Below are 13,270 nucleotides of genomic sequence, written 5' to 3'. Positions count from 1 at the left end.
TGGCTGAGACAGAGGATGTGGGTTCTAATCCTGGTTCTGCCACTTGTCTGCTGTGTGACCTTGGGCAAGTCACTTAACTTCTCTGTTCCTCAGTTACCTCATCTGTAAAATGGGGATTAAAAGTGTGAGCCCCTTGTGGGACAGCCTGATTACCCTGTATCTACCCCAGCACTTAGAACAGTACTCGACACATAGCGCTTAACAAATGCCATTATCATTATTATTATTATTATTATTATTATTATTAATTTAGTAGAGTTGGTAGACACAATACCTACCTACAAGGAACTCACAGTCTAATGGAGGAGACAAATTTTAAAATAAATTACAGTTAAGGAAAGAAACTGAGAATATGAATATGTACATAAATGCTGCGGGGGGCTGCGGGGGTGGGTTCCTTAGTAAGTGCATGGGAAAGGCAGGAAGGAGGGAAAATTATGGGGGAAGATGAAGAGAAGCAGCGTAATAGAGCATGGGCTTGGGAGTCAGAAGGTCATGGGTTCTAGTCCCAGATCTGCCACTTGCTTGCTGTGTGACCTTGGGTAAGTTGCTTTACTTCTCTGTGTCTGTTACCTCATCTGTAAAATGGGGACTGAGACTGTAAGCCCCTTGTGGGGCAGGGACTGTGTCCAACCTGATTTGGTTATATCCACCCCTGTGCTTAGTATAGTGCCTGACACATAGTAAGTGCTTAACAAATACCAGAATTATTATCATTATTATTGTTAAAAGAGGTTATTCTGGAAAGGTTTCCTGGAGGAGATATGATTTTAGCAGGGCTTTCAAAATAGGGAGAATGTTAGTCTTTTGGATATGAAAGGGGAGGAAGTTCAATATCTGGGGAGTTTTCCTAAGCCATGCTATTAGCTGTGATATCTCAACCTATGTTTTTGGTTTTGTTTTTTTTGTCTGTGGCAAAGATGGCCTATAGTTGATGGCTCATTCCAGCCTCACTACCAGTGGAATGGAGCCTTGAGGTATTATGTTGAAATTCTATCATAAGATCCAGTCGTTACAAGATCAAGAGAACTTTTACCTGGCCAAAACAGAGCTAAATCTAGGGAATGAATGGTTACAATTGTAGTTGAATGAATAAAATTTAATTTGTACCTCACCTTGGTTTTTCTTATCACATTGTTCTTTCCAACAGAGATGAACCTATGAATGTGTGTTTGTGTGTGTGTTTTTTTTCTCAGCAACACCATGTAGCGAGCAGGTTAGGTTCGATGCTGCTGCTCATCACTGTGTGGACCATTTAAGTGCTTTATTCTGTTATTTCCCACTATCTTCCGGGCTCCTTTTTCTTTGAAATCTCCTTTTCCATAATTGGTTGTGCTAGTTCTCCCCTAGGAGGGGACGAGAGTTGATGAAGTATATATGTATATATATGTACATATGTTTGTACATATTTATTACTCTATTTTACTTGTACATATCTATTCTATTTTATTTTGTTAATATGTTTGGTTTTGTTCTCTGTCTCCCCCTTCTAGACTGTGAGCTCACTGTTGGGTAGGGACTGTCTCTATATGTTGCCAACTTGTACTTCCCAAGTGCTTAATACAGTGCTCTGCACACAGTAAGCGCTCAATAAATATGATTGATTGATTGATTGATTAATGAAGTAGTAGATTCTTTCAGGCCTATGTTTTAGTAAACTGACCTCAATGTCCCTGACCTAGTGTGTAGCCAAAAAGTCATGATGCCAGGGATCCTTGTCCCCCTAACTGTTATTTCCAAAGGTTTCTTAGATGGTTCTGAAAATGTGCAAGGGACTCTGGCTGGGTCCTGCAACACAGTACATAAGGATGCGCATAGACTCTCTGCTGCACCAGAGGGAATTCACATTCTGCTGTCTCATACATTAAGTGAAAGATGAAGCTAAGTAACAAGAATTGAAATAGGAATTGAACCCCTGCCTATCCAAGGGAATCCCCATCTCCAAGCCTGATTTTTCTTCTTCTCTGCGGCCTTGCATTTCCTCTTGCCTTCCGTACATCTCTACTTGGTTGTCTTGCCATCATCTCAAACTTAATTTGTCCAAAGCAGAATTCCTTATCTTCCCACCCAAATCTTGTTCTCCCTCTGACTTTCCCATAACTGTAGACAGCACCATAATCCTCCCAGTCTCACAAGCCCAAAAACTTGGCCTTATCATTCTTTCATTTAATTGTATTTATTGAGTGCTTACTGTGTGCCAAGCACTGTACTAAGTGTTCAGGAGAGTACTATATAACAATAAACAGACACATTCCCTGCTCACAACGAGCTCACCTCTCCCATTCATTGCACATATTCAATCAGGTCCCACGGCATTCAGAGCTATCCTTTACTATACCCCCCCAATATTTCCATATTCTAATTCCTTCATCTATTCATTGGCATTTATTGAGTGCCGTCTACTCATGGTTACATAAATTAGGATAATATCCAAGATTTTCATTTTTCAACAGAAACAGTGCTGAGTCCTACATTTGACAAATATTACTGAATAAACAAGAAAGAGAGTTTGATTGTAGAGGAATTCTGAGAAATGTTTGAGAGAGTCACCTCTACGCATAAGGTGCACTTTGAGTGTGAATGGAGAGGAGAGCATGACATACATATCTCCAAGATCATCTGTCAGTGGGAAAGAGTGAGGCTGATGTGATGATTCACTGGGTAGGGATTGTCTCTATTTGTTGACGAATTGTACTTTCCAAGTGCTTAGTACAGTGCTCTGCACACAGTAAGCACTCAGTAAATATGATTGAATGATTGATTGAATGAATGAATGAATTCATTGGCACATTGAGATTTAAGGGATCACATCTGTAGATGGGTGAGACAGTAATGACATCACATATTCAGAAGATCATACACATTTTTTACTCACCTTTCTGTGTGTTTTCCAGGTTCAGTTGTGGTCCGAATAAAACTGGTATATAGTTTGCAAGGGGACCATATACTTTCATCTTCCCCACATTAATTACAAATTTCATTTCTAAGGCAATTTGAGTTGCTTCTTCAGAGAAGAGATTATATCTGTTGTACAGTATTTTAATCTATAATTATTTTCTCTCTAAAGCTCTTATGGTGCTCTGTATATAAGCTCAATAAATACAATTGATTGATGTATGGTATTCATTTAGGTGGCATTTTGAGATTTCAGATAATTGAGTAAAAGTTTAAATAATACAAATCCCATTTATACAGCAAACAATTCCTAATATAGTGCTCTGCACACAGTATAAGTGCTCAATAAATACAATTGAATGAATCTATATCTTAAAGAACACAAACTATCTTAAGGAACACAAACCATAACTGTAACTCCCTGAGGCATGAGAAGTGTATTGGGCATTTTTTTTCTGCCATAAAGCATGAAATAAAAAAGCAGTAATCTGATTTTTTTCAACTAAAATGACAACACCAGCTCTTATTTCACATTGTTTTTGCTTTCTCCCTGTAGTTTAAATATGGTGTTATATGATGTATCAACTTATATCTTAATTATTAAATATGCTTGCAATTCTTTTTCTTTCTTTCAGCTCTCAGGTGAAGTGATTTTGCAAATTGCCAATGAACCAGTTCTGCCCTTTAATGCTCTGGATATAGCATTGGAAGTTCAAAACAACCTTAGAGGTAATTTTGTAAAATTACAGTAATTTAAGCAAACATTATCCATTTAATCTCTCTGCTAATGACTTCCAGATCTTCATCTCTCATTCTATTACTCCCAGCAATGCAGTATTTTTAACACCTTCCAGAATGTGACCAGTGTAAGCATATTCAGGAGTTTTTTGTTTGGTTTTGGGATTTTTTTTTTTTGACCAAGGAAGGTGAATTTTGAAGGAGTTCCATCTCCTCCCTTTTTTTCAGCAAAGGAATTTGTAATCTCTGTTCATATTGGCTGCTCCTAAATTTCCATGGGTAAGCAATGGATCAAAAATCTTTTTTTTTTCCAATTCATTTGCATTAAATCAATGATGGAGTTGATTCTGGGATCTTTCCATTTGATGGAAAACTTGCCGTAAGGATCCTGAGGACTAATTTTTAAGGGGGCAGTGGTGAACACTAGTCTCACTATTAGACATTTTGAAATATGTGTTTACAACGTATTCAGGCTTCTGAATTTTCATCGCTTAACTGTGGGGAGCCTCCTCTGAAATGCACATTCATTCTGTATGTGCCTCTGCCATCTGTCTCTCTGGCTTTCTAAGATTGAATCATATAAGCAGCGTGGCTCAGTGGAAAGAGCATGCGCTTGGGAGTCAGAGGTCATGGGTTCTAATCCCAGCTCCTCCACATGTTTGCTGTGTGACCTTGGACAAGCCACTTAACTTCTCTGAGCCTCAGTTCCCTCATCTGTAAAATGGGGATTAAGACTGTGAGCCCCAAGTGGGACAACCTGATCACCTTGTATCCCCCCAGTGCTTAGAACAGTGCTTTGCACATAGTAAGCACTTAACAAAGGCCATCATCATCATCATCATAAACGATTAAGTGTTATTTGCCCATAGTGGTAATTACATAAAAAGGTGCTGACATACACAGAAAGTAGTTATCGACTGTGGAAGAGGTATACCTTTTCTTTTAGGTAGCTTTCTGATGGATTCATAAATAAAGTTTGAACAATTTGCTTTGTTCTCTATGGGGTAGTCCACTGCACAGGCTATTAATCTCGTATGTCATATCTCCCCAGATGTGTGTCTGTGTGTACGCTTGTGAGAGAGACAAAGTGTGTGTGATTTTATGTGTGTGTGTGAAAGAGAAACAGAGAGTGTGTGTGTAATAATAATAATAATAATGGCATTTGTTAAGCGCTTACTATGTGCAAAGCCCTGTTCTAAGCGCTGGGGGGGATACAGCGTGATCAAGTTGTCCCACGTGGGGCTCACAGTCTTAATCCCCATTTTTACAGATGAGGTAACTGAGGCTCAGAGAAGTGAAGTGATTTGCCCAAGGTCACACAGCAGACTTGTGGTGGAGCCGGCATTCGAACCCATGACCTCTGACTCCAAAGCCCGGGCTCTTTCCACTGAGCCACACTGCTTCTCGTGTGTGTGTGTGTGTGTGTGTGTGTGTATGTGTGTGTGTGTGAAGAATGAGCAGTAATTTGGGGCTGGACCATCCCTCTAAGCCAACACTATTGTCAGGAAAGTTTCCTTTCAGGGTTTGAGGGTGGATAGTATAGAAGGATATATATATATATATATATATATATATATATATATATATATATATATATATATATATATATATACACACACACACACACACACACATATATACATATATATACATATACACACACACACACACATATATACGTATATATATGTATATATACGTGTATATATATGTGTGTGTGTGTATATGTATATATGTATATATCTATATATCTTTTCACTATATATATATATAGAAATGCCCATTACCTATATATGTATGTGTACACAAACACACACACACACACACACACACACACACACACACACACATATGTAATGGACATTTCAGCTCCCTGATTCTATATATGGTGCTTTTTTTCTGCTTTTTTTTCCCTTGATTATCGAATACAAGTTTTTAACTCTGAAAAATAGACCACTTCAGTGTGGAGATTCTCTTTTTCAATAAACTAAATTGATGATTTTCACCCATCTTCATCCAGCAGGGTTCAGACCATTCAATCTCAAGGGTATTGTTCAACCCTGTTAAATATTTGTCCAATTTGGATTACTTTTGAGAGACTTTCTTTTCTTTTGTGTTCTTTCAATTGTTCTGCAAGTAAATGATAGCCCCAAGGTACAACTAGCCCAATAACTGCCTTGGTTTTCTACCCTGCTCCCAGTAAAAGGGCCTTATAGGTTTTTGCCTTTCTAAAAATATGGAATGCAAAAGCACACTCTTATTAATGGTAAGAAAAGTATTTCGGTTTCATTGCCAGTTGATTTTATTAGTCAAACAATGTTCCGGTATCGTGTTAAATTAAACATATTTAGCTGTTTAATTCAAGCAGACCATTGTTTATATTTCTGCTGAGTTTATTATGACAGTTAAGCAATAATTAGGCTCAGGTTCTTGTGTACAATCAAAGATAAACACTTCTTGACTGAGCAGTAAAAATGTGTTTCTATACAGTGCCACCCATCTAAGTATGGTCACCGAAATCCAGTTGTGCTTTTAGCTCTAATTTTCTCTTTGACAATGACCATTTTGTTTGTTTATTATGCTAGTGCTTTCTGGCAGCATATCAATCCAGCTTTCTTTCATTCTCATAGCCCCCTGGGGAAAAAAAACAGAATAATTTACTCTTGAATAATTTGTTTGAGTTGATTTATTGATCAGTTCTTTAAAGTCAGCTCAAAAAATAAATGACCTTGGTGCTTGTGTTTAGTCAAAACTAAGCACATGTCATTTTCTTTTTCGGAAACTAAAGCTGGTATATATAATGTAAGATAATCAAAATGGCCAACAAAAAGTCTCATTTTTGTTAAATAAAAGTGCATTTAAAAATTCGGCCAAATGCAGGGCTGTATCAATCATTGTTACCTGGGGGACGGGAAGAAGTAAGTCTGTGCACAATATGAACGGAAACAGTGAATGGAATTGAACAGAGAAAGGGGAATAAAGAGCTTACACATATTTCTTTTTCTCAATTGTAGCTTCTGGTTTCAGTAACATTTGACATATGAAAAAGCACTTTTCCATTATTTATAACCCCTTTCCTTGTTCTTTAGTAAGGTTCCGAGATGCCATACTGGCACCTCTCTTAATGGGGAAGGTGGCATGTTTGCAGAAAGTGCTGGTTAAACAGTCAATAACAAAGAGGGGATCAGGAAGAAGGGCAGTTAGAAGGGAAAGATCATTTCAAGAACAACTATGCTCTGGACACCAGTTCACACAGCTGCCTGGAACTTCCAGATCCAGTCTCTAGGACCAATCAATATTTGTAAAGAGTCTAACCCCTCCCTCCCTCACCACCAGATTTGAAACTGTTAAATTTGAAACTGTTACCCATCAGTTGATACCATCAGATGGTATTGACCATCTATTGAGGGCAGAGGAATCAAATCAGTCAATCAGTCACGCAGACCACTGTATTAGGCATCTGGGAGCATATGATAAAAGGAGAAGACATGCTTCCTGCCATCTAGTCTTGTCTTATGCTGTAGAGTTGCTGCGGCCCATAGCGATGCCATGGACATGTCTCTCCGAGAATGCCCCACCTCCATCTGCCATCGTTCTGGTAGTGTCTTCACAGAGTTTTCTTGTTAAAAATATGGAAGTGGTTTGCCATTGGATCCTTGCACACACTACACTTGAGTCTCTGCCCTCAACTCTCTCCCATGCCGTTGCTCCCAAGCACGAGTGAGTTTTGACTTGTAGCAGATTGCCTTCCACTCGCTAGCCACTGCCCAAGCTAGGAATGAGATGGGTATGCCTCTGCCCGATTCTCCCTCCTATAGCCCAGATGGGTAGAGGACTGGAAACTCTCCAGGTGTGATCCTGAGAGGGGTCCCTGCTGTCTGAGAGCTTGTAATCTAATGGGTAGAGACAGGTAGGCACAGAGAGGATTTTTGGTAAATTGTTTGACTATATAAATATTGTTCTTTTTGTTTAATATCTATGATTTGCCTTTTTCAGTGTAGCAAAAATTAATTAGTTCATATTGCTTTTGGAATGTCCAAGAAAAATAAGTCTCTTTTGTCTTGATGGTAAATAATAATAATAGTATTTGTTAAGTACTTATTATGTGCCATTCAATCGTATTTATTGAGCACTTACTGTGTGCAGAGCACTGTACTAAGTGCTTGGGAAGTACAAGTTGGTGACATATAGAGACAGTCCCTACAGGCACTGTACTGATCTAGCAGTATATGAATTTGTTTAGCTCAGCCTAAATCCTGGGGGAAATTATTATTTTGAAGTTTCTACCTACCCCTTGACTTCTTACATAGTGCAAGTATATGTTGCCAGCTTTCTGTTGGAAGAAGTTAGTTCAATTGAGCATCTTTTCACTGCACACACACAGATCCATTATTGAAGCATCCCACTGGCCCAACCACACCTTGGTACACAGTTACAATGAAATCTGGAAGCATCATGGCCTAGTGGATAGAGCATGGGCCTGGGACTCAGTGGACCTGGGTTCTAATCCCAGCTCTGCCACTTTCTGCTCTGTGACCTTGGACAACTCATTCATTCATTCATTCAATCGTATTTATTGAGCGCTTACTGTGTGCAGAGCACTCTCGAGAAGCAGCATGGCGTAGTGGATAGAGCCCTGGCCTGGGAATCAGAAGGCCATGGGTTCTAATCCCGGCTGCGCCATTTCTCTGCTATGTGACCTTGGGCAAATCACTTGACTTCTCTGGGCCTCAGTTCCCTCATCTGGAAAATGGGGATTGACTGTGAGCCCCACGTGGGAGAAGGGACTGTGCCCAACCCAATTTTAGGGAAGCAGCATCGCTCAGTGGAAAGAACACGGGCTTTCGAGTCAGTGGTCATGGGTTCAAATCCCAGCTCCGCCAATTGTCAGCTGTGTGACTTTGGGGAAGTCAACTTCTCGGAGCCTTATCTGTAAAATGGGAATTGACTGTGAGCCCCCCGTGGGACAGCCTGATCACCTTGTAACCTCCCCAGCACTTAGAACAGTGCTTTGCACATAGTAAGCACTTAGTAAATGCCTTTATTATTATTGTTATTATTATAACTTGTCTGTGCCTCAGTTGCCATATCTGTAAAATGGGGGTTAAGATTAAAACTGTGAGCCCCATGTGGGATATGGACTACATCCAACCTGACTATCTTGTATATACCCAGTGCAGTGCCTGGTACACAGTAAATGCTAAACGAAAACCTTAAAAAAAAACTTGGCAAGGAATCCCTTCCAGCCAAGCAAACTCCCTCCAAATTCTCCTACAAATTCAAATTACTATGATCCAATGCAGATTCTGTCTCCTTCATCATCTCTACTTTGCATCTGGGACAATCAGGGTCTGTAACCCTGTCTTGCCTTATGTTGTTGAGTAGATTCTGACCCATAGCAACTTGTAAACACATCTCTCCCAGAATGTCCCGCCTCCATCTGCTACTGCTCTGGTAGTATATCCAGAGAGTTTTCTTGGTAAAAAAGAAAAATGGAAGTTGCTTACAATTGCCCTCTTCTGTGCAGTAAACTTGAGTCTCCACCCTTGACTTTTTCCCACGCCACTGTTGCCCAGCGCAGGTGAATTTTGATTTGTAGAAGATTGCCTTCCGCTCACTAGCCACTGCCCAAGCTTGGAATGGAATGGGTATGCCTCTGCTTGACTATCCCTCCCATAGCCGAGACTCATAGAGTATTGGAAACTCTCCAGCTGTGATCCTGAGAGGGGGTAACTAACCTCTGTGCTCAACCAGATTTCTCAATATAAGCTCCTTGTGGGCAGGACTCTCATCAGTCCCCTTGCTAAATAGATGGATCTAGTTAGTCAGTCAGTCAACTGTATTTATAGAGCACTTCCTGTGTCCAGAGTATTGTACTAATTGCTAGGCAGAGTACAATACAACAATAGTTTATTTTCCCAAGCGTTTAGCACAGTGCTCTGAACACAGTAAGCACTCAATAAATATGATATAAATGAAGGAACAGACATATTCCCTGCCCACAATGAGCTGACAGTCTAGAGGGGGACATAAATATCAACGTAAATAAAAACAACATACAGGTATGTGTGTAAGTGCTGTGGGACTGGGAGGGAAGATGAATAAAGGGAGCAAGTCAGGGTGACACAGAACGGAGTAGAAGAAGAAGAAAGGAGGGATTAGAATGTTGATTACAGGCCTCATGCTCAAAATTCTGATATGAGCAGTCGGCTTGTCTTTGACCAGTGGGATCCCTGATTAGTCCTTATGCTACACAGTTGAAAGAGAATAAGCGTGTTATATAGGTGATAAACATCCAATAATAATCCAGAAACAACACCATTCAGAAAAGTGTCTAACTGTTTAGGTATAATACAAGTAACGAAGAAGTATGTGGAATACTGGGTCCTTGATATCCCTTATCATCATCATCAATCGTATTTATTGAGCACTTACTATGTGCAGAGCACTGTACTAAGCACTTGGGAAGTACAAATTGGCAACATATAGAGACAGTCCCTACCCAGCAGTGGGCTCACAGTCTAAAAGGGGGAGACAGATAACAAAACCAAACATACTAACAAAATAAAATAAATAGAATAGGTATGTACAAGTAAAATAAATAAATAAAGTAATAAATACGTTCAAACTCATATACATATATACAGGTGCTGTGGGGAAGGGAAGGAGGTAAGATGGGGGGATGGAGGGGGGACGAGGGGGAGAGGGGGGATGAGGGGGAGAGAGACATACATCCCTTATGTATGTCATTCAAAGATCAATCAATCCTTGAGTGTTTATTTTGTGCCAAGTAATAATAATAATAATAATGGCACTTATTAAGTGCTTACTACATGCAAAGCACTGTTCTAAGCACTGTGGGGGATATAAGGTGATCAGGTTGTCCCACATGGGGCTCACAGTCTTAATCCCCATTTTCCAGATGAGGTAACTGAGTCACAGAGAAATTAAGTGACTTGCCCAAAGTCACACAGCTGACAAGTGGCAGAGCTGGGATTTGAACCCACGACCTCTGACTCCAAAGCCCATGCTCTTTCCACTGAGCCACGCTACTTCTCTAGTACTGTACCAGGCACTTGAGCGACTACCTCATAATAGAATGGGTAGACATGACGCCTGCCCACAAGGAGTGTAGTGTCTAGAGGATCACCTTTTTGTTTCTTTTTCTTTTTGCGTATTTGTTTTTGATACCACTGTGATGGATGAACATAAAGAATAGAAAGTGTCATAAAGTCCCTTTGTTTCTTCTGATTGAAAATACATTTGCTGGTTCTTTTCTACTCCCTAGAGTGATAGCCAAGAGATTTTAAAATGGCATAGTGTGCTCTTAAAAAAAAATCTAATGTTCTACTGATTTTAATCACGTAATTTTTTAATACATATGTCCTGCCTGTACTTGTCGGAGTAAATCACTGAAATCCAAGCCACAATAATGCAAATGCTACTGACTGGTTATGATATTTATAATCACTCAACCACATGAAGGACAGAGCTCTGTTATGATGCTACTGATGCCTGTTTACTTGTTTTGTTGTCCGTCTCCCCCCTTCTAGGTTGTGAGCCCTTTGTGGGCAGGGATTATCTCTATTGCTGAATTGTACTTCCCAAGCGCTTAGTACAGTGCTCTGCACACAGTAAGCGCTCAATAAATACCATTAAATGAATGAATGTTTAGTCATTATATTTATTGAATGCTTACTATGTGCAGAGCATTATACAAGCTCTTCAGAGAGTACAATATAGCAGAGTTGCTAGACATATTCCTGTCCCACAACAAGCTTACAGGCTAGAGGATAGATTCTGTGAGATACTACTAGAGAAAGACCTATATTTTTACTTGATTAAAAAGTGCTTTAGTACACGACTATATTTCTGTTCTATTTTCAAATTAAATTTAAATACCTCTTTGAAAATGCTTAATAGTGAGCAACAGGCACAAAAATAACAAATTAAACAAATTGTCATAAAAGTGATTTAATCAATCAATGATATGTTTTGAGTGCTTACTATCCATCAATCTATCAGTCATTTATATTTATTGATTGTTTACTGTGTGTTAAATGCTGCACTAAGTGCTTGGAAAAGTAAAATACGACAGAGTAAAAGTGATTTCCTGCCCACAAGGATGTTATAGTTTATGATATAGCAAAGACTTTGAGATTTCTGACATAGTTGGAAATCTTATATCTGATGGTCATTTTTGTAGCCATGATCTATCTATGTGGGCAGGTTTAATTTAGTGGTAATGTATATATGAGAGGAAAAAACAGATTATATGACTTTTGAAGTCCCTCCACCTTGTGGTTTTTAGAAACATAGAAACTCAATTTTTCAGTGTAAAAATATATTCAGCTGCCTGTGAAATTTGGCAAAATGTATCAAATTGGCATTCTCAATGAACATGTTGGTATAAGAGTTGTTTTCAGTGTTTAAAATGTGTTCTTTCTATTCTGTAAATATTTGCTAATTCATGACTTTTCACTATATGTAAAAATATCACTTACAAATGCTGACTTCTGCTGTTTTAATTACATTTTCTTTCATTAATAAGAACTAATGGGCAGAATATAGGAAGATAAAGAGCTGGACTGTAAAATGCCAATCAAACTGTTGAGTCCCATAGGATTAAGCTAGCAATATGTCCTGGTTTGACTGGGACTTCTGAGTTTTCATAAAGAGTGCCTGGCAGTTGTAGAAAACAAAACCTACCAACATCTCAGAATTTGGACCCCTCTGGCTATTTTTTTAGTCTTCCTTATATTGATTTATCGTGTATGTAGCTAAAATTTCACTATGAGAAGCAGTGGCTTCAGAAACAATGGATAGCTTTTACATTCTCTCTTTTCCCAAAATGATTTCTGTGCGCATTTGAAGTTATTGCCCCTTATCATGAAATTTACCCTTTGTAAGCATGTGCAAGCGCACACATACACACTTAAACACAGTGACTGCAGCTGTTTAACTAATTGCAGTTTTCAGAGTTTGGTGCTGTTTTAGTGTTTTCTTTTATTCTAATGATCCCCCATGATTTTGCTCAGAAAGAACTACTCGTTTCTTAGAGTTCTAGTCCAACGTCTGCAACTTGACTGATATGTGACTGTGAGCCCATTGTTCGGTAGGGACCGTCTCTAAATGATGCCAATTTGTATTTCCCAAGCCCTTAGTACAGTGCTCTGCAAACAGTAAGTGCTCAATAAATATAATGAATGTGACCCTGGGCAATTCACTAGACCATTGTGCCTCAATTTTCTCATCTGTAGAATGGGGACAGAGGCATCCAATCTGATTACCTTTGTATAGTCCAGCCTGGCATATAGTAACGGTTTATTGAATACCATCGTTATTAATGATTGCAAAACAATGGTATGGTCTGCCTATATTTTGTCAAGATGCCGCACTGGCTTTGGTTGTTTTACAGCGTTCTTAAAGCAGTTCTTCTGCCCCTGATGCATTTGGTTCAATTTCAGGTCACCATTCAGTATTTGTAAAGGTAGTCTACTGAAATTCATTCTAAATGCATACCACACAGTAATTCTATTTGTCTACTTAACTCCATTTTGGTTTGGGGTTTCTTACTAGGAAGAGGTGCTGTTTGAAGCCTTCTTGCTAGGAAGAAGTGTGACTAGTGGATACAGCA

General features: G+C 39.1%; 1 protein-coding gene across 1 annotated transcript in view; it reads left to right on the top strand.

Annotated features, from left to right (window-relative positions):
• The window catches only part of NAALADL2 (N-acetylated alpha-linked acidic dipeptidase like 2), a 989,255-nt gene that overhangs the window by 921,072 nt on the left and 54,913 nt on the right, over window positions 1-13,270 (top strand). The window contains exon 13 of the mRNA XM_038750200.1: window positions 3,531-3,624. Coding sequence (XP_038606128.1) covers window positions 3,531-3,624 — 94 coding nt within the window. The remainder of the gene's footprint in view (window positions 1-3,530; window positions 3,625-13,270) is intronic.

The sequence above is a fragment of the Tachyglossus aculeatus genome, chromosome 1 (genome assembly GCF_015852505.1).
Source record: "Tachyglossus aculeatus isolate mTacAcu1 chromosome 1, mTacAcu1.pri, whole genome shotgun sequence".
In the NCBI taxonomy this organism is placed as follows: Eukaryota; Metazoa; Chordata; class Mammalia; order Monotremata; family Tachyglossidae; genus Tachyglossus; species Tachyglossus aculeatus.
This window is presented reverse-complemented; position numbering and strand designations above follow the sequence as displayed.